This window comes from Cordyceps militaris, assembly GCF_000225605.1.
Source record: "Cordyceps militaris CM01 unplaced genomic scaffold CCM_S00007, whole genome shotgun sequence".
Taxonomy (NCBI): domain Eukaryota; kingdom Fungi; phylum Ascomycota; class Sordariomycetes; order Hypocreales; family Cordycipitaceae; genus Cordyceps; species Cordyceps militaris.
In genome coordinates, this window is record NW_006271975.1 from 2,421,098 (window position 1) to 2,441,430 (window position 20,333).

The window sequence follows — 20,333 nt, forward strand, 5'->3', positions numbered from 1 at the left end:
TGCAGGGCTGTGTTTGCTTCGTGAGTCTGTTTGCAAGTATGAAGGAGATGCAAACGACCAATTGATGGTTCCTCCAAACGGCCATGATATGGGAGGAACTGACAGCTGACTCAGCCATATATCATACATCATCACACCCAACTGCGCAAGACATAGTCTTACTTTAGGCTACAATCGACATGCCTATATCAAGGTACTGTATCAAAGTCAAGATGTCCATGTCCATTCATTCTATATACATATACAATCACCCCATCACCCGGTGCGCATGCAGATATGTACAAACGCACACCTGCATTTCCCAGATACTTGTCTCTCTCCTTCTCAAGCCTTGTACTGGTCGGAGGGCTTGCCCTCGATCTGGCGGCCGACATTGTCCTTGAAGTACTGGTTGTTGTTGCCAACCATGTTGCCCGGGGGGTCGTACTCGCAGACCACATTGGTGCCGTAATCACACGAGACCAAGGCGCAGCCCACGCGCTTGGTGCCCTTCCACACGAGCTGCGTGAAATGGCCCGTCCCTGAGGTGAAGCCCGGGGAGCTGAAGTTGTAGTCCATGCGCTCTTTACCCCAGAGGTTGACCCAGAGGTAGTCTGGGCCCCCGACGGTTCCCCAGGCAATGTTCTCGCCGTGATCGTTGTCGGGCTGTGCGGTTATACGCGGGCGGGATTAGTACAACAGGTGCGAGGTTCCGGGAACGGGATAAGGGGAAGGGGGGCAGTACCTGGTGACGAGGGTCCGAGGAGCACTGGGACGCCCACGACTCGGCGTTGCTGGCCAGTTTGTCGTCCCAGACCAGCGGCGCGGCTGAATGCTGGTGGCGGTACCAGTTGTGCGCGTCGAGCGTCTGCTTCTTGAAGTCGCTGCCCTCGACGGAGACGGGCGAGGCAGAGGCAGCGGTGGCGAGGGCCAGGATGGCGGCCTTGGAGAAAACGTTGGCGAGCATGTTGGGTAATGAGGTGTAGAGCTTGAGAGTAAAGGTAGAGCTTGTGTGAGCTTGCAAGATTCGTGACTTCAATGGGAAATTGGACACCTTCTTATATCATTTTCTCCCATTGTGGCCGCTTACACCCTGCATGTGTCCGTGAGGCCCGACCATGCCCCCCGGAGCAGATCTACATCCCAAGTTGTACACTGGCATCCACGTAGACCTAGATACAGCACATCGTTTTTCTGTGAGAGATTATCAGTACCCTTGGGAAATGGTGTGGTGGCCCTGCCCTTTCAACGGATCTAGACCGAGGGTAGTACTTCGAATACATTGAGCCTGGGGGGCGACAGCCAGGACTGCCATATTGGGAACCATTCGCCTCCACCAGGCCACTAGCCTTCAAACCTGGCTAAAACATTGTGGCCCTGTTTTCCTTCAAGCCTCACAAATTGAAGGACCGCATTTTGAGGCGTACCGCCGGGCGGCCGAGAGTGGTGGGCGGGGCGCGCAACGCCGATCATCAGACGACCGTGGCCATTATCGCCGCGCCGGAAACAACGGGACCGATCCCGAAAGGGCATGTCGGTAGAATGAGAGCCAATTCACCTCAAACATCTCTTGAAAAACGCAGAAGCAGATTGACGGGCCTACAATTGCCGATCGGTGGCCAGTTTTGTTCCTGGTTGGGGGCCAGTAGTTACCCTCGCCACGAAGTAGTTGGGCAGGTGTGCAGCGTGACTGAGGGCTCATCATGCCAAAATATGTCAGAGGTAGACTGCGACAGACGAGACGGGAACGAGAGGGAGGTGACATGCTGTGGCTGAGAACCAATAGAGCCTTGTTGCCGATGGCTTGGCAACTCATGCATTTTTGGGATGCGTGCAAGACATTGCTTTCGCAATTTCGCAATATAGACGGAACCGCGATTGGAAGGAGCAGGTATCCCGAGGCTGTGCTACGTGAAATCTCATAGTCAATGCAGTGAGGGCACGCACATGTTTGCCCCTATTCCCTGGCGGAGAATATTTATTCCTTCCTCTGCAACAATGCAGGCTCCCGCAGCGCGGACCATCGGCGTCGCCTCCTCCGCGCCATATTGGTCAAGTGGCCCGGTCACTACCAAATGCAGAGAATCAGCCACGATAAGCATTGTCCTAGTCACGGTCCAAAGTCATGGCTTATCCAAGTTGGTTGCATCTTTTGAATCATTTATCCCCCCCTAACGATACCTGAATACGGCTGGGCAGATCACTAACAATTGTGTAAGCGCCGAATGCGCCGAATGCTTTCTCCCTTCTCCCTTCTACATCTTGCGACCTCGTCGCCGCTTAGACGTGCATTATCGGATAGATCTAAATAAAGCGCAAACCGTTGACGTGCAGGGTTCGGATGATGGCAGCGGGATAACGGGAACTGCCGACCTCACGGAAGCAAAACCACCAACAAGTCGGTGAGGGCATCAGCAGCGTCCCCCTTTGCGGCCTGGACCAGGACCATCATCTCCAAGACCTCGACTCGCCGATCGCCGAATTCAGCCTGCGCCGTTCGGACAATACTGCTCGCCTCGTGTAGCGTCTCACGCGATTTGAGGCCTACGAGACATTGAACCAGGCTGCGGAGGGCGGCCAGCCGGGTTTGCTCATGTACGGGTAACTCGGCCTCGGGAGGTATTGGATATCGATCGCCACGGGATGTTGATGACTCTGCAGCTGCACGTCGAAACCAGGCAGCAGCGGCTACGAGGTTGGACTGTGCGACGAGCGTTTCCCCAATATTGTTGAGAACCTGCATGAGTGTAGTGCGGGTGCGAGCGTCGATGTTCGGTGTGTACTGCGTAGCCTTGTTGTACATGTGCTCTGCGAGATCGAGTCTGTCGTCTCTCTAAGACTGCCACGAATCAGCGACAGCATCGGGGACGCCGATAGTCATGCACGTACCAGAGCGATTCGAAGAATGTAGTAGCTTGCAAAGTCTGCCTGGCTGCTGGTCGGACTGCCGCCATCAGCTGATGCGCCGCCGCAGGGGTTGGAAGGCAGATACTCGGCGACTTTTTGCAACGCGATTCGCGCCGAGTCCAAATCTGCCAGGTTGATGCAGGTTTTGGAGAGGGAGAGGCCGAGCCGTATCAGGTACGCGGCGGTTTGGGTGCCGTTTGCATCAGGACGCCCCAGCAAACCGATTCCAATCAGCAGGTAGCCAAAGAGTCTTGCGCGTAGACAGTACTGAACGTTTGTTGTTCCATCTTCATTCTCAGAAGCACCGTCTTGCTTTCGTAGGAATGTGTTCCATATCCGTCGTCCGATGCTTTCCAGCCGATGGGCTGCGTCGACCGACAGCGCACCGATGGGAAACCTGCTTGGGTCGTTTGCTCGTAGAGTATAGTGCTCGAGGTTAGAAAGTTCGGCTGGATTGTCACTCGGCGCTGAAGACTCGATATCCATGGCAAAGTCTGCCGCAACAGGTCAGCTACTGCCAAAGCCTGTCTTGCACGCACTTACGGAGTAGCGTCGCTGCCTCATGGTTTGCCAGGGACGCGGGAGAAAGCGGCCGTTTTGCAGGTGGTTTCGGCTCCATATTCTGGAGTTTTGTACTGATTGAACTGCTTGGCATTATTAGCGCACACGAACCGGAGAGAATCCCAAAGTATATTGAAGTCACTGTTCGGGCTTTATTAGTCAAGGCGGGGACTTCATTGCTGGTGCTTGCTCAAGAAGACACGAAAAACTATGAACTCCAGTCAACAGCAAAGTAGCTCGAGAACGATAATAAAATATCGAATGTAAAAAACAGCCTTCATATGGATCCAACCAGCACCTCAATAGATTGACGTCTCCTAGAACAGCACACAAGATTACATCCACTGCTTCAATGATCTGAACATAGGGACCCTCCTTGGTTGTTTTCTTCGCCGTTCTGTTCTCATCCCATAATGAAGCAGTCTCAATAAAGTCCTCTTTTTGACTCTCGTGTCATGTATTCTTCACGTGAGTACCATCAATAACTTCACCCCGTCGGGCCATGTGCTCATCGCGACCTGGAGCGCAGTAATAACACCCTTGTACAGGCACATACCCAGCGAAGCATGCTGTGCATAAGACTGGGAGACCATAAAACCCCGTGGAAACGTCATACCATGGAAATAGAATGGATACCGAGCAGGCAGACTCAACGCCGGGTGGGAGGTGAGCTATGAGGCGACCCTTGAAGACCTCGGATGGTTCACCAGCGTGGCGCAGCGAGATCTGTGGGCGGAGTTGAATGCTTGCTTCCAGCCAATCTTCAGGCGTAATATGATAGAAGCCTCCAGTCATAAGTAGTTTTCCTAGTTTTTCATAGCCTCGTCGTCTGGCTTCGTCGACTGAGCCGTGGGTCTTGATACTGAGGCGGAATACATCTTCCGGGTCAATCAATTTCCATCCTGAGGTATTGACTTGACGGAAAAAGAAGCGGCGCTCATCAAATGCTTCGTCTGAGTAGGCGGGTACTCGAAGGCTAGGAAACGCATAAACATCGTTGCGATTCAGTGCGTACTGTGCCACAGCCTCACTGGGACGTAGAGCGCGGTAATGCTCAACAGTGGTGAGGCAGTGGTTGCAGAGTCTTTCGCAACGAAAGATGTGAAGAAATTCTCCTGGATCTCCGCACTGGTCACAGGTTGGTTGGAGGAGTTTTTCATACATGTCGGAGCAAACGAGCAGGCGGCCAGCCTTGGCCGCATTGATTGCCCTGATGGCGTCTGGTGCGCAGTGCATCAAAGCAACAAGCTTGGGCAGACTCGAGACTAGGCGTTGCATGCCCTTGCTGGTGGCTCCGAGATTTGCGAGAGAGGCCAGGTCAAGCTGCTGGAAGATGGTATGAATGATTTCCAGAGAGATGCCTGGAAAGGACCCGGCCAGGGCATCTCGGGTATCGAGCATCTCTCCACTCTCCAATGTAAATATCGAAGCAAATGTCTTGTGGCTAGGTATCCTTGCAGATAGGTTGAAGGCGAGACGATGCTCACCCAGATGAGGGTTGTCGCGAAGATACGGTACATCCATGCTGGTCGTGGCGAGCGTATTGGAACACGCGGGAAAAAGAGGCCAGGTTTTGACTGTGATCAGTATGTGGCAGTATGGGATTGCAATCATATTGAGGGGAGAGTCATGAGGAGAAGGAATATATAGGAAGACCTTGACGATTCACTGCAGTGACTTGGTTGCCTGACACTGAGGTCACATGGACTGTAAGAAGCTAGCGTGGGCATTCACTGAAAGCGTGAATAGGCAGAAGTGCAGTGAATTATAACGCAATGCTCTGTCGCTTAGAATAATCGCTGGCCGTTACTGGCAAGGCCTGGGGAGGGGGGTGCGTACTCCGGCTCCTTGGCCTCGGTTGCCAACGAGTTGTGGAACGATTTATTTAAATCTTTTTTTTTTGCAATTGTTATAAGTGAAGTGAATACAATTGAAATGGACTCTTGCGAATTACGATAAAATAGGCCTTTTGAGCCGCAAGATGGCGGCTACTGACCACTCACATGACGAGACAACCCCAAAAGCGCGTGCGGAACTAGATTCGAGAATTGATTGCTAGCCCAGCTGAGAGAAAGGGGGGAGCAATAAATCAAGGTCAAAAGACCACATAGTTGCGTATACCCAACTACGCCATCTCGGCATTTCAGCTGTGCATCAATACATCCCGGCCCCGTCGACTGTGTAGAAAGTACTGCGCTTCTCGCTCTCTCAGACGGCAACTTTAACATGTAAACCATCCTTAATCGCTCCATGACGGCCGATGTGGTCCTTTAGACCCTGCTGCGTCCCGCAGTGGTACCACGACTGGCAGGGTGCCCGCTGCGGAGTGACTTGGGCCGCGCTCGGCGCTGTCTGGGCGGCAAACCGGCACGCCCGGCACAGTTCCGGGCGGCCAACGTTTTGCGTGCTGCGGTCCAGCCACGGGAGCAGCACCGACGCCGAGTAGGCATACTCGGGCTTGTAAGGAAGCACCTCGCTTGACGGCTGCCTCTGGAACAGCGAGGCGACTGCAGCCTCCGTCCAGCGCTTTGTGTACCGAACCCGACCTATCTCGCGCACAACGGCTTCAAAGTCCAGGAGCAGCCAGCCAGTGGTGTTGCGCTGGCGGATTTTGCCCGAAGTGCGCAGCCCGCGCGCGCGCTGCGAGTACTTGGGCACGCGCAGGCGCGGCAGGCGGCGGACCTCGTGCACGCGCAGGCCCGCCCGGCGCGCCTCGGACGGCCGCAGCGGCTTGTAGCGCGACTGCCCGAGCAGGCATTTGCGACACACGCGGTGGCACGCGAGCAGGTAGAGGTACTCGCCCGGCCGGAAGTTGCAGAAGACGCAGGCCGGGCGGCAGAGCTGCGTGTACAGGTCTCCACATGCGATGAGGTGGCTGACGCGCGCTGCCCAGATGGCGCGCACGGCGTCGGGCGCGCACTGAGCGACGGCCTGCAGCTGCGGCAGACTGGCGACGGCGCGCCGCATGCCCCGGCTCACGTTCTCCAGCCGGTGCAGGCTGGCCAGGTCCAGCTGCTGCAGTATGGCGTGGATGGTCTCGAGGGGCAGCACGCGGAGGGCGCCCACGTCGGCCCGGATGTCGAGCACCGCGCCGTCCTGCCACCGGAACCGCGTCGTCCTGTTGGGCGGGAGCCGGCTGGAGAGGCTCAGATCAGAGTCCATCCTGGGGGATTGCGGTCGACCGTGCCCGCTGAGTGGCGGTTGAGAGGGATCAAGTGTGGGTTGAAAAGATTAGAACGATCAGAATAGGCCAGCGGCAGAGGGAGGAGAGTCGATATAGTCAGAATGGCTTGGAAGAGGAGGGAGTACCTGGCGGAAGCTTGGCTGCAGTGTGAGATGCTGTAGAGCAAGCAAGAAAATGACAGAGCCCTGGGAACGGGAGAGGAGGAAATCAAGATGATATATGAGCATGTTGATGAAGTGAATTTCGGCCATGACGGATAGTGAATTGGAAAGGCAGGATGGGAAGAGTGAATGAATGTGGTCAGGTTATGTTCAGAAGCGGTTGACATTGCAGCTCCTAGGTTGCCGTGCGGTTGCGAGAGAGTGTACGGCGCAGTCACTGGTAATATGGGCACTTGCTAAATAATAGTAAAAGGTGTTAATTGTCCTCAGCTCAAGTCCCAATAGTAGCCATGTCAATCAAACTCCGGTAGTAAAAACCCTTTTTGCAAATGTCCCAATTCCCGAAAAGTTCATATAGAAGCGAAAAAACATCACCAGTAGCAGGAATCCTCGGTATAGCTCGGGATTCTCTTGGCGTTAGGTGCAGCCATAGTGTACTCATCTGCAAGTGCTAATCTAACCTACCAGCCCAATTTCGAGTGAGTGACCGCAAGCGCATGTTCCATACCCTCTCGATGCTTAATGAAGTGCTTTCTGATCAGTCATAGATCAGGAGTTCTGACATGTCGCACACAGGGCTTGCACACCCACCCAGTACCCTCATCGTAGTAAGGAAACAAGACAGAGGCAGAGAAGGCTACCTGATGAGAGGGCGTCTTGTAATAACGTAAGAGTCGTTCTCTCGTCTTGGGGGCACCAGACTGACGGATCATACTCAGCTTGGAGCTCACGGCGCTGCCAATGCATACCGAAGAGCGTCGAGAGGCGATCATGCTGTGACGGAGCGCGACCTCACGGTCAATGAGGCGCCAGCCCGTAGTATTAGTCCATCCCCAATGCCGCCGGTACCGCGCCTTCGGCGAGTACTTCGGCACCTGTAACATCGGCAGAGACGGTAGCTGCCACACAGGAAAGTCGAACTGGTGCACAGCCTCCATGGGGCGGAGCGGCCGGTATCGCGGGTTCGACCTGAGGCAGTGAAAGCAGAGACGATGGCAGGCGAGCAAGTACAGGTATTCGCCCGGCTTGTCACACAGATCGCACATCGGTCGGCAAAAGACACGGTAGAGCTCGCGACAGGCAATCATGCTGTCGACCTTGGCGGCGGTCATGATGCGAATGGTGTCGGGTGTGCACCGGAGGAGAGTATGGAACTCGGCGATCGTGTCCACGGCGCGCCTCATGTTCTTGCAGACGCTCTGGAGGCGGATGAGGCTTCGCATGTCGGTGTCGACGAGAATCTGCTGCAGCGTCTCAAATGGAAGGACACCGAGCTTCCCGAGACCGGCCTTGTCAACAACGGTCCCGGTGTCGTGCCATTCAAATGTACGCTGGGCGTGCCTTGGGGGGAACCGGCGAGACAAGCTGGGGTCATAGATACATTCAGACATGATCTGTTTCTTATCGAGACCGACGCGCCGGCAAGGTCAAGAGATTGGGTTTCCCAATGAGGGGATGACAAGATAGAAGAGGTTCAATGTAGGGAGGGAGAGGTTGATAATAGAGAGCAGCCTGGAGTTGGATGCAGAAGGATGGAGGGTTAAAGTCATCGCCTGCGAAATGAGCATATATATACCCAAAGCCAAGCTAGGCATGCACGAAGCTGCAGGCGGGATAATCACTGGTCGTGGTGTTGAAAGTCTTTGTGAACTCCATCATCAGTTGGCGACGCCCGACAAACGGGCAGCAGGTTCGTGACCGCGACACCTCCGGACAGCCCCGAAATTCTACAGTCCGTCGGTCGTTATGACCCCCAAAGCCCGAGAGACGGCCAGGCAGAGCAATTCATGGAGCGTCATAGATCAATCGATGAAGCGACGGCGTATTTGACCATGCAATATAGATATAAAACCACTGGAGTGTACCAATCAGTCAAACACTCCAACATTAAGAAGTATTCCGTGCTCCTACATACTCGCAGTCAGTCGCAACCCCATCATGAACGCCTATCACAACATCCAAACCCAAACGAAAAAGGAGCAGAAGAATATATTTCGGATAATAGGTGGTTTTATTCTGGCGTGGGCGGATCATGTGGTAAGAAGTTTCCTACGATGAGCGCAGGCCTTGAAACACGTCAGTATTGGATAAATCAAACATGGGATAGTCAAAACATACAGCTTATGCTCGTCACGCCGAATAGTAAACGAAAAACAGCACTTTATGATCGGGTGGTCCGACGAGTCACTGGGGTTCTTCAGCGAGCACGCCGTGAGCAAGGTGTCGTGGGAGGGGTCAAAGGCAATGGTGCCAAATTCCTCCCAGTAGCGGACCATGGACTCTTCGGTCAGAATCTCGTGAAGCGCAATCTTGCCCTGCATTCTTTTGTCAGCAAGTTGAAGGCCAATAACCCCTCCAGCTAGGCTCGCAAGTTGAGCCGTGACGAGGAGCCTTTCGTCAACTTCCACGTCGAGCGAAGCGAGGGGCAAAAAAACTTACGTCGCGTAATTGGTCAACGGGAACGTTGATGAGCTCTGCCATTTCTTTGTTTCCTCTGAAAATTTCACCCGTCCGTCGCCAACAGCAGGCTGGCACGGCCATACTCGCAAAGACACGGTCATAGTCCATGAGCTGGCGCTCAAACCACATCTCGACATAGAGCAGCTGCAAATCCGTGAGTCCCTGGGCCTTTTCCCTAAACTTGGGTCGGAAATGGTGAATGGTGCGAAGAATCTTTTGTTTCGACGAGGCAGCAATGTGCCCATCGAGGTACTTGCCGAGGCGCGCGTAGCCGTTGATATAGTTGAAGGGTTTGAGGAGGCCCGCGTCGTACTTGGCCATGAGCACGCGCGACATGCGCTCCTCGCCAATGGCGTTACCCGCCGGGTCGGCGGCTTGCAGGTAGTACTCGCGCTCCTTGTCCTTATCGGCGGCGGCAGCGATGCGCGACGAGCGCGGGCGACCGGGGGTACTAGCCGAAGCCGCGCCGGCGGGAGGCGGCGGGGGCATGGAGGTGGTGAGGTTTGGGGAGCCAGACTGCGCGGCGTTGAAGCTGGCGGCGAGTTCAGACTGGCTGCGGACAAACGTCGGCGTTGTAGTCTGAGTGTCATCTGGCGCGATACCAGGCTCGTCGAGAAGGTTGCTGTTGAGAAAGTCATTGAGGAGCTTAAACTCGTTGACATTGTCGCCAACCATGTAGTTGGGATTGTACTGATTCATGCCGTTGAAGTTCTGGGCCGTGAGCCAAGCATCGGAAAAGCCAGCGACTACGTCAAGGTTAATATGTAAAAGATACAGCGTATAGGAGAGTGTCTACATACACTGGTTCATGTTACCAGTGGGATTGATGGCACTGGGCTGCAGGTCGAGGTTGGGGACCATGCCAAGACCGCTGCTGCCCTGGCCAAGGACACCGCCGAAGCCAGAGTCGGAACGCTGTCGGCCGTCGAATGCCGGCGGAGGGCCCATGGTGGACGTTGTCGAAGCAGCCTCGGATTCGTCGATGGAGTCCTGTTTGGATGATTTCGGCTTCTTGATGTCGCTCTCGCGAGGTTGGTCGTGGCAGAGATGGCCAATATTTCGCTTGATGCATCTGGTGCAAGGTCGCTCCTAGAGTTGGTTAGTGGGCGGGGTGACAATCTTGGCACAGGTGTCGAGCACGTACAAGGTCGCAAGTCATGTGCTACCAATAGTTAGCAGGACAAAATCAAAGAAGAGCCGCATGTGGGCAGCACTTACAGAACGGCGACAATAGACGCAGGCGTGGTTGACCTTGCGGCGCTTCTTGGGGCTAGTCTTTTGCGCGCCGTTGCCATTTTGGTCTTTAGGAGTGCCCTCTTTGACAGCTACACTGGGTTTAGGCTTAGACTTGTCCTTGCCGTTGGGGCCGACATCGAGAGATTTGCGGTCCGTCATGTTGCACAAGCTGATCCCATTTGACAGGGCCGGGTAGGACGGTGGCGTTGAATTCAGCCGGGCTAGGAGGGCAGCTCAGAAGAACGGCGTGTCGCCCGTCGCGGTAACGATGAGCAACGTTGTTTTAGAAGCGGCGTCGCGAGAGCAGTTGCCATGTGCCAATGCGCAAGGAGAGGTCGTCCAGCTCGTTTGAGTTGTCCAGTGTACCGTGACCATGCGGTTAGGTACGGGGCGCGATTATGCAAAGACGTGGTGTGGCGGCAGATTATAGTCGTAGAGAGATTGTGCGAGTAGAATGCTCTATCTGGCAAGGCGTATACAGACGACTATCGTGGTGTGGTGTCGAGGTGGTGGTTGAAGCGCAAAAGTCATGCGGGAGCGCAAAAAGCCGCGGTTCGGCAACGCGAGTCACAGGTGCGTGGTACGAGCAACCAGATGTCGCCAGGAAGAGTAGAGTCGCAGAAAAGGAAATAAAGTAGAGTAATTCGGAGCACCGTCGGATTGGCTGAACACTTCAATTGCGTCGCATCGTGTTAGAAATATACTTGTCGCTAATTGCCCCAGTCGGAGCAGGGAAACAAACGTGGGGAAGTGAAGGAGGGAAGAAAAGCAGAGCCGGCAGCTGAAGATGCGAGGTTCTGGTGGGCGGGCCGGCACCGGTGCCAGCCGGCAGTGCAAACGACCGCTAGGTACAAACGGGCGTGGATCCAGCCACTAGTGTCGCCTGTAATAATGCTGAGCAAACCGACTCATGGCATAAACTACCCTACATGGCTACACTACGGCACCAGTGGTTGTTGGGAGACTTCATCCACGCTTCATAAAAAAAGCAGCTAGTTGACAACCTGTATTGTGCGTCCAAAAACTACTACTTTACAAGTATTTCTTCTATTGGAATCACTTATAGAATTGGGGTAGGGTAGGTCAGTTAGTACCTGGGGCCAGAAAAAACCAAAGCAGCGAGGACCCACTTAATGAGGGCCATTCCAGAAATGAAAGTGCCGCTAAAAAAACCAGAGGCAGATCTCCGACCAACAACTTGACTCGCCCAATTCATCCCAAACTACACGCAACGCCTCTTGAGCATCTTGAAGATCATCAGAGGCCATCGTTCAGTCCATTTCATTGCGCTATTTAGTTTGCGACCATTACACCCACCCGCCGTCGTCCGCCAGATTGCTCGCCAGATATCACACCCCACACGAGACAAGCTTCCTTTTCCAGAAGCAAACCATCAGCGAAGAAGGCCATCTCCAACCGGCCTCGGTTGTCCGTGACTACCGGGAAGCTCAGCCGCCAACCTGCCGGGCTGCCCAGGTGCTTCATACAATCTTGTTCCCGAGCCAGCATCTACCTCGTACAAGCCCGCCCTTTGGCTTCCACTCACTTCGTGGGCCACAGGTGAATAGGACTGCTGGCTTCCATTGACTTCGTGAACCCCGTGTGACCCAAACGACTCAGATCGCTGGTTTGCATTCGCCTCGTGAGCGCCATGCGATCCGTATGATTCAGACCGCTGGCTTCCATTCACCTCGTGAGCGCCCTGTACAACCGCGCCCCCTTTTACCGCCAACTCGGCTCGTGTCGGCGGCTGCTCACGAACAATGCCCACTGGCCAGTCCTTCGCCATCGCCCCGTTGTCCGGCTGACCACCACCGCGCTCCTCCATAGCAGCACCGTCCGCCCCCTTGCGGCCGGCTGCTTGTCGTTTGCGCCAGAGCAACAGCCCGGCCCCGGCCAAGATGAGTAGTACCACAATGGGGACTGCAACCCCGACACCAATCTTGACGGCCGCAGAAGGTTTCGAGCCGCTACCAGGCGCATCGACAAACACCGTCTCCGTCTCCTGTACGACGACTATGTTGTCATCGGTGTTAGCATCGAACTTTCACAGACTAGGAGACAGGGTGGGCGGGCAAACCTAGAGAAGCAGGATTGACACGGCCAGTCCCAGAAGCAGCAACGTACCTTGGGAGCCCGTACCGTCGGCGCCACTCGCCCTTGTCTGCGTCACGGTCGTCTTTTGCGTCGTCGTGGACACGTCCTGCCCGCCGGTCTTGGACGGCTGGCTGTCCGTCTTTTGCCCGGTAGTGGCGGCGCTGGAGGGAGACGCGGCTTCGCTGCTGCTACTCGACGTCGACGCCGCCACTGTGTAGCCCAGGACGCCGGCGTCTTGCGTGTATCCCGCGTCCTTGCAGTACCCCGCGTAGATGCTTCGCAGGGAGGTAAGGTCGCGTGTCAGGTCGCCGGCGGCGCAGCGCGACGAGACACACTTTTCAATGGCCACGCTGGCCTTGCTGACGGACTCGGTGGCTGTCGGGCAGTAGCAGTCGTTTTCGTACGGGTCGCCACAGCCCAGCGCCAAGGGCAGGTTGCCCTGGTAGTTGTACCAGGCGCACAAACGGATGCACTGGTGCGCCTGGTTTGGGATGACGGACGTGATGGAAGCGGACGCTCCCAGGACAGGACTGACCAAGGCGATGAGGGCAGCCACCGAGGGCATGAATTGTGTCGGTTTCATGTTGGCTGGTTTGGAGAGACTACAGGAATCGAAACAACTTGGGATTCGTTGTGAAGGGCCTCCGTAGGTCCGGATGGCGTCCTGGAGTTATATTCTGACTGGGCTTGGCTTCAGCTGGCTCCTCCACTGCATTAGCCGCTGAGGCTTGACATGGGGGAACATTGTGACGAACTGCAAAATACGCCTTGCCAGGAACAATCTCCCAGCAACGTACTATGCGCCATGGCAATCATAAGGTCTAGTGCCGTCTTGTCTCCGGGATGGGCTAAAAAGCCGCGAAACGAGCAGCAAGGGACGGCCCGCCATTCAGCGAAAAAGCTGAGTTCTTTTTTTGGGCGGAGCTGAAGTCTTGTTTGGGGGGGGGGGGACATGTACGACGATCCTTGCTGTATATCGCCTTTCAGCCCAATACGGCAAGAGGGCGGCTGGTGCCGATAAAGATGGCAGGGGATTTGCTGTGCTCTGCGGTTGTTGGGCTTATTCGCCAAAAGTATTGGGCGTTGATTGCCCAGGCTGATGAGGGGCTCACGAGAACACGCAAGTCTCTCTTTTTTCTTGTAATTTCTCCATTTCTCCATTTCTCCTTAAGCTCCTGCAGGCTGAATTGGACTTGCTTCACAATGGAAGCATGTATGGTCAGCCGCATGCTGCCCATTTGCGCTGCCGTTTCGAACACCGATGCAGGGACACAACAACGACTGATTTGCCAAGACTTACAGCTGAGGCGCCACCACCCACCTCCCGCGCACCTTGTTATGGGGGGTCGTAAGACGCCCAGCCAAAGCTATCGTTATTATGTACTCTAATGACATATCGAAAGACGGGGTGAGCGGGGCCACTGGACCGGGGTTGTCTCACGGATCGGCCCCTCGTAACCTAATCTGTACTGGAACTGGACAATACAACGAACGAAAAGGACGCATAGAAAAGGAGTCGCCGGGCCTTTAATTTCCGTATTTCCTAGCAAACGAGGCGCCTTCTAAAAACACCTTGTTGGGCCGGGTGGGGTGCGGCCCGCGCGGGAGACTGGTCTAGTCACTGTCGCCAAGTTGGAAACAATGAGAATGACAATGCCCATGATAAGAGGATTCTGAGTTTGGTCAGTTTCGTTAGATTGCCATTATTGCCCATGTACAGTAGTCATTCTTTCGGCCTTTCCATCCTAGTTAAATATACACAAAAAAGCTCTTCTCACCCTCCTTGGGCGCCACCCTTGCCCTCTTCATGATGCCATCCTCACACGCCAGCCGAATCCTCTCCGCCGTCGCCGGGCTCTCCAGCCGCAGCAGGCCCCTGGCCGCGTCCACACCGACCTCGGCCTCTACGCCCTCGGCGCGCCTGGCGGCCTTGAGCGCGTCGCGAATGGCAAAAAACACGACGCTGCCGAGGAACAGGGGCGGCTCGCCGACGCCCCTGCTGCGCTGAATGGTGCGCAGCTCGGTCCACTCGACGTCCTTGAGCAGCGCGACGTTGAATTTCTGGGGGATGTCGCGGAAGCCGGGGATCTTGTACGCGCCGGGCCCGCGCGTAAACAGGTTGCCGGCCATGGGCCCGGCGCGCAGCCAGAGCGACTCCTCCATGGTGAAGAGGCCCATGCCCTGGACAAACGCGCCCTGGATCTGGCCGTAGTCAATGGCCGGGTTGATGGACTGGCCGACGTCCATCTTGACGTCGGCCTCGAGACAGGTCCACGAGCCGGTGAGCAGGTCGACCTCGACCTCGGCGGCGGCGACGCCCTGCGTAAAGTAAAAGAACATCTTGCCCTTGTTCTCGGTCCACGAGTAGCCAATCTCGGGCGTCTTGTAGAAGCCCTGCGCCGAGAGGTTGACGCGGTCAAAGTAGGCCGCGTGCGCGAGGTCCTTCATCGACGCCGAGGGCCCGAGCTTGTCGCGGTACGGCTGCAGCCGCTCGTTGAGCTGCGCGCAGGCGTTGTAGACGGCGAAGCCGTTGAGGTCCGACGACGCCGAGGCCGCCGTGGCCGAGGCGTTGGCGACGGTGTTGGTCGCCGTCTCGGAGATGAAGACATTGTCCAGCGGCACGCCCAGCGCCTGCGCCGCAATCATGGTCATCTTGGTGTGCAGGCCCTGGCCCATCTCCGTGCCGCCGTGCGCGACCAGCACCGACCCGTCGTGGTACACGTGCACCAGCGCGCCGGCCTGGTTGAGCCAGAGCGCGGTAAACGAGATGCCAAACTTGGTCGGGATGAGGGACAGCCCGCGCTTGCGCCACTTGTTGTCCAGGTTGAACGCCGCTATACGCCGGCGCCGCTCCCGGTAGCGGAACCCGTCGTGGACTTGCTTGTACATGAGCGGCACGTGCCAGTCCTGCAGCGTCTGGTTGAAATGCGTGTCCTCGTGGTGCTTGTAGAAGTTGATGTCGCGCAGCAACTCCACCGGCATGCCCAGACGGTCGGCGACTTCCTCCATGTACGTCTCGGCGATGAAGTTGCCCTGCGGGCCGCCAAAGCCACGGAAAGCCGTGTTGGAGACCGTGTTTGTCTTGCACAGGCGGCCGCGGATGAACACGTTTGGGATGCTGTAGCAGCCGTCCGAGTGCGTCATGGCCCGCTCGCACACGGCGGTGCTCAGGTCAAACGTCCAGCCGGCATTGTTGTACACGGACAGGTCCAGCGCCTGCAGCTTGCCGTCCTTGTTGACGCCGACCTTGTAGTGTGCGAGGAAGGGGTGGCGCTGGCCCATGGTCAGCATGTCCTCCTCGCGGGTGAGCATGCAGCGGACCGGCCGCTTCGTCTTCTTGGCCGCCAGCGCGACGACGGAGCTGAGAATGACGGAACGCGACTCCTTGCCACCAAAACCGCCGCCAAGACGCTTGACGCGGACGACGACCTTGTTGGCCGCCACGCCGCACGTGCGCGCGGCAAACACTTGCGTCTCGTTGGCGTTTTGCGTGCTGGCGAAGATCTCCATGGCGCCGTCTTCGGGGGAGGGCACGGCCAGGCACGCGTTGGTCTCGAGGTAAAAGTGCTCCTGGCCGCCCATGCGCACGGTGCCGGTAAAGACGTGATCCGAGTTTTTGAACGCCTCTTCGGTGTTGCCCTTCTTAATCTCTCTGTAGACGGGGTGGAAGCTCTCTTGCTCAATGGCCTCCTCCATGGTGAGCACGCAGGGCAGCGTCTCGTACTCGACCTTTACGGCGCGGGCCGCTTCGGCGGCCTTGGTAGGCGAGGTGGCCAGGATCATGGCAATGGCCTGGCCAGCGGTAAACACCTCGCCCTCGGCAAAGAAGCGCTCGTCAAAGTGCGGCGGCCCAAACTTGTTGGCCTCATCGTCGGGCATGTCGCTGGCGTCAATGTAGTCGACCACGCCAGGCATATCCAGCGCCTTGGCGTAGTCAACGGACAGAATTTTGGCGCGCGCCTTGGTCGACAGCACCCAGCAGCCGTACAGCTCATTCTTCATCTGCGGTATGTCGTCGGTGTACTGCGCCTCGCCCGTCGTCTGCTTGAGGGCGGCGACGTGCGGGTTCGACTTGCCCGTCACCGCGAGCTCGTATTTCTGCGCCGCGTCGTGGTCAATCTGGCCGACGGACAGCTCGCGCTCGATCTCGTCCACGGCCTGCCTGTCGGCATTTTTGCCGTCTAGGGCCGACAAGGCATCGTGGTAGAATCGGTAAAAGAAGCCAAAGGCAAGCGCCTTGCGGTAGGACGCCATACCGCCGGGAACGCTAAACTGCATGTCAAAGTCGCGGCCGAGCGCGCTCATGACGCCCTCGAGCGTCTCCAGCTCCGCAAAGGGCTTGCCGATGAGGAACGCCTCGGCCGATGTGGCCGCGACGGTGGTGGCCGCCATGCCACCGTAGATGAGGTTCGTCTCCTGGACGAGGCCGGCGTCGTCCAGCTTGACGCGCAGCGCGCTGGTGACAATGGCAATATCGTCGTCCTTTCGTTTGGCCTGCTTGTAGGTGCGGTAAAACTCGCCTTTGGCGGCCGTGACCGGGATGCGAATGGAGGCAATGACGGCGTCGGGCGCGAGCGCGGTCCTGCGGTAGCCGGTGAAGAACTGGGACATGTGAATCTCCGTCTCCCCAGCCGCCGACTTGGCGACGAGCACGGCGTTGGCGCCCCACAGCGCCGGGTTCAGGTCGGAGATGGGTGAGGCCGTAACGAGGTTACCGGCCGGGGTGCCAACGTTGCGAATCTGGCGCCCGGCAAAGTATTTGAGCTGCTTCAGAATGCCCGCAAAGACTTGCGCGCGGGCGGGGCCGTAGTGCTCCATGGCCGTCTCGCAGAGCTTCTCAAGATCAGTCAGGGTGACGTTGCCGCCGATTTCCATGTGGTCATCGTAAAACTTGTACTGCCGGAGCTCGGCAATGTCACCAACGTAGACAGAGACGGGATACTGCAGGGCCTTGAACTTGATTTCAATCTGGGTTTCTGTGCTGCCGCCGATGATTTTGGCCTGGGGGTAGACACTCTTGATTTGCAGAAGCTGGTCGAGGGTGACGGGCCGGTACCAGGTCTTCTTCTTGGTGCCAAAGGCGAGAGGCCGCAACTCGTGCTTTTTGAGCAGCGGTGGGAAGATGAGCTCGGTGTCAGGCTTGTATTCAATGAAGCCGGGTGGGGTGAAGCGTTTAATGGGTTGGTCGTCCTTGATCTTGTCCATGCAGCATCCGCCACTGGCAGGGCCGTTGCCGTTTTCCATGCAACAGCCACTGCCATTTTTCTTGCCATTCGCCCCGTTTGTGCCATTCGCGCCGTTGGAAGCGCCGTTCGTCTTGGTTTCTATGCAGCACTCACTGGCGGCCTCCTTCTTCACGCTAAAAGTCTGCGCAGCGTCTAGAATCGGACGGTAGCCGGTGCAGCGGCACAGATTGCCGTCAAAGGCCTCTTCGACGTCGTGCGCCGAGGGGGCGTCGTTGTTGCGCAGCAGCGCATAAAGGCTCATGACGATGCCCGGGGTGCAGAAGCCGCACTGGCTGCCGTGGCCGCGGGCGACGCGCTCCTGGGTCGGGTGCGGGCGCTTGGTGTTGCCGATGCCCTCGATGGTGATGACGTGCTTGCCGTCGAGGCTGACGAGGGGCGCGAGGCAGGCATTGACGGAAGCGTGGTAGATTTGGCGAGTGGTGGGGTTGAACTGGGAGACGACAATGGTGCAGGCGCCGCAGCCGCCCTCGCCGCAGCCTCTGGGAGTTTGTTAGGACGCGGTCGTTTTCCGAGGGGCTCGGGACTGGTATTTGTCAAGGTCGAACAGGGGGGGGAGCGAGCATACAGTTTGGTGCCTGTCAGGCCGATGCCGCGCAGGTACTCGAGGACGGTGACCTCGGGGTCGATGTCGTCGAGGACGACCTTGGTACCGTTGAGGTAGAAGCGCAGGGTGCCGTCAAACTCAGCCGTCAGGGCGGCCAGGTCGGCCGGCCTGGGCTCGGTCTTGACGGCAACGGCGGTGGGAGCCATGCCGGGCGTCGCGGGGACAGCGGGCTGTCAAGGTGCGCGGTGGTGGTCAGCACGGTAGGGATGCGTGTAGAAGCGTTTGTACGTCGTTGCGATGGAATCGTATTTGGGACGAGGACAGTGTCAAGTAGAAGTCGAGATGTAAGCTGTCGACGTGAGTGTTGAAATGTAGAAAACAAGGCTCGTCAAACACCCAGCCTGATAAGCCGTGGGGGAACGACGGGTGTATATTTGGAGACGGCTAGCAGTCGAGCACCCCCACAAACGGGCAGGATAGCGGCGTGCTCCTAAGGAATGCGACGAGGCTTGCGGTGCTTGATACGAGGAGTAGTTAAAATGTGACCCTAGCGAATTCGGTACGCTGCATTTCCCTGTTCTAGAACAAGAGGCATACAGACGTTCATGTTATATCGGTGGCAACTATGAGCAGGCCAATGCAGCGTGATGCAGAATGACTGCGCCTTGATTGGAGAGGGTGGCGACCTTGTTATTAGTGCGGGGTTCAGCGGGCCTCCGATATCCGATACTGCCCAGATTACTCCGTACATTGTACCTCTGTTGGGCATGTCTGGCAAGTTGTCTGGGATGTGCATAATTTTTTTCTTTACTTACTCTTGTTCCAGTGAGCTTATTCACACATGGATTCTGCGTAAAGTCAGATACAAAAACAAATAAAAATCGAAGCACGGTAGATAAGAACGGCACTACGAATGGGCCACCCCCCGCCAGCCAGGTACTTGGTGTTCGTCTAACCGCAATCGCCTTGCCATCGGCCGGCTCCGGACTCCTTCCTTCGGACCCCTCCATCCGCGGGCGTCGTGCGATCCCTACTACACTCGATTACCAAAAAGGTTAAACTAGGAAAAGCACTAAGGGAATTATAATAAGTATAAGTAAGACGATGGTCAGCAGCCGCAACGGCACCTAGGCAGCATGCTCGAGCGCTACGCCCATGAAAGAATTTGACCAAATATAAAACATCAAGCTGTGGAATGCTAATAGACTCACTACGACTGTCGCGTCAATAATACTCGTCCTCACAGGTTACAGGTTTCGGTATCGAGTGCTCCCCAGCGCTACAGCGTTTCCAGGGTCCCATATAGTGTTGCTTAGGCTGAAGGCGTCGGTGAGACCAAGACAAGTAAATAAATGCTGGCAGACTGCAGAACTTGCGTAGGAAAAAACGTGGTAACTATACTCCGCGCAAACTATGATGCAGAAAGTGTGGATTGGATAAAACCGTACCAAAAGCAGCCGGCACCGTGTACTTATGGGGCTGGTTTGGTACTGAGAACCCAGCGCAATATGCAACATCGTAAAGGGCCCATTAGTTTGACCTTTTTTTTTTTTTTCATTTCTGTTTACACAAAACGAGTAACAATGTATCTTTTTCTACAAGTCATGCATTGGTCCAAGAACCACGCAACGCGAGAAGCCTGGGAAACCGCCTAGCAGCGACCAGCTCTTGCCTAACACATGGCTCCGTCGCTTGGTTTACGGGTTTGATGTCGGCGGTACGGAAAGAAGAGTCTACCAGCGGCTAGATAAAGTCGTTCTAGAGGCTATGCTGGATCCTCTTCTTCTTTCTCTTCAGCCTGCATCGTGAAAGAACTGACAGCAAATAAGAAAGCAACAAAACCGGCGGGCTTTTTTTTTTTTTTATTAGAATAATAATAATCAAAGTCAGTCATGTATCCATTTATTTAGACACTGAGAAGAACTAACGTTGGTATCAGATGGATTTCTCGCGTGTGC

At 56.2% G+C, this 20,333-nt stretch overlaps 7 protein-coding genes across 7 annotated transcripts; all 7 read right to left on the minus strand.

Annotated features, from left to right (window-relative positions):
• Positions 1-324: 324 nt before the first annotated feature.
• CCM_08974 (secretion pathway protein Sls2/Rcy1, putative) lies at positions 325-946 on the minus strand (the record flags this gene model as incomplete). Its single annotated transcript, XM_006674109.1, has 2 exons — positions 325-645; positions 725-946. 2 exons carry the CDS (start codon positions 944-946, stop codon positions 325-327), a joined length of 543 nt encoding a protein of 180 aa, XP_006674172.1.
• Positions 947-3,911: 2,965 nt separating this feature from the next.
• CCM_08975 (Cyclin-like F-box) lies at positions 3,912-4,971 on the minus strand (the record flags this gene model as incomplete). The annotated part of the gene is made up of 2 exons (XM_006674110.1): positions 3,912-4,016; positions 4,084-4,971. 2 exons carry the CDS (start codon positions 4,969-4,971, stop codon positions 3,912-3,914), a joined length of 993 nt encoding a protein of 330 aa, XP_006674173.1.
• Positions 4,972-5,655: 684 nt separating this feature from the next.
• On the minus strand, positions 5,656-6,609 carry CCM_08976 (Cyclin-like F-box; the record flags this gene model as incomplete). Its single annotated transcript, XM_006674111.1, has 1 exon — positions 5,656-6,609. One exon carries the CDS (start codon positions 6,607-6,609, stop codon positions 5,656-5,658), a length of 954 nt encoding a protein of 317 aa, XP_006674174.1.
• A 725-nt stretch (positions 6,610-7,334) lies between these two features.
• CCM_08977 (Cyclin-like F-box) lies at positions 7,335-8,183 on the minus strand (the record flags this gene model as incomplete). Its single annotated transcript, XM_006674112.1, has 1 exon — positions 7,335-8,183. The coding sequence occupies one exon, from the start codon at positions 8,181-8,183 to the stop codon at positions 7,335-7,337; it is 849 nt and encodes a 282-aa protein (XP_006674175.1).
• Positions 8,184-8,803: 620 nt separating this feature from the next.
• CCM_08978 (Zn cluster transcription factor Rds2, putative) lies at positions 8,804-10,647 on the minus strand (the record flags this gene model as incomplete). The annotated part of the gene is made up of 6 exons (XM_006674113.1): positions 8,804-8,858; positions 8,911-9,107; positions 9,232-9,998; positions 10,053-10,341; positions 10,397-10,414; positions 10,471-10,647. The coding sequence occupies 6 exons, from the start codon at positions 10,645-10,647 to the stop codon at positions 8,804-8,806; spliced, it is 1,503 nt and encodes a 500-aa protein (XP_006674176.1).
• A 1,234-nt stretch (positions 10,648-11,881) lies between these two features.
• CCM_08979 (Transmembrane protein SKG6) lies at positions 11,882-13,168 on the minus strand (the record flags this gene model as incomplete). The annotated part of the gene is made up of 2 exons (XM_006674114.1): positions 11,882-12,504; positions 12,616-13,168. The coding sequence occupies 2 exons, from the start codon at positions 13,166-13,168 to the stop codon at positions 11,882-11,884; spliced, it is 1,176 nt and encodes a 391-aa protein (XP_006674177.1).
• Positions 13,169-14,334: 1,166 nt separating this feature from the next.
• Positions 14,335-18,581, minus strand: CCM_08980 (xanthine dehydrogenase; the record flags this gene model as incomplete). Its single annotated transcript, XM_006674115.1, has 2 exons — positions 14,335-18,310; positions 18,397-18,581. 2 exons carry the CDS (start codon positions 18,579-18,581, stop codon positions 14,335-14,337), a joined length of 4,161 nt encoding a protein of 1,386 aa, XP_006674178.1.
• Positions 18,582-20,333: the final 1,752 nt, after the last annotated feature.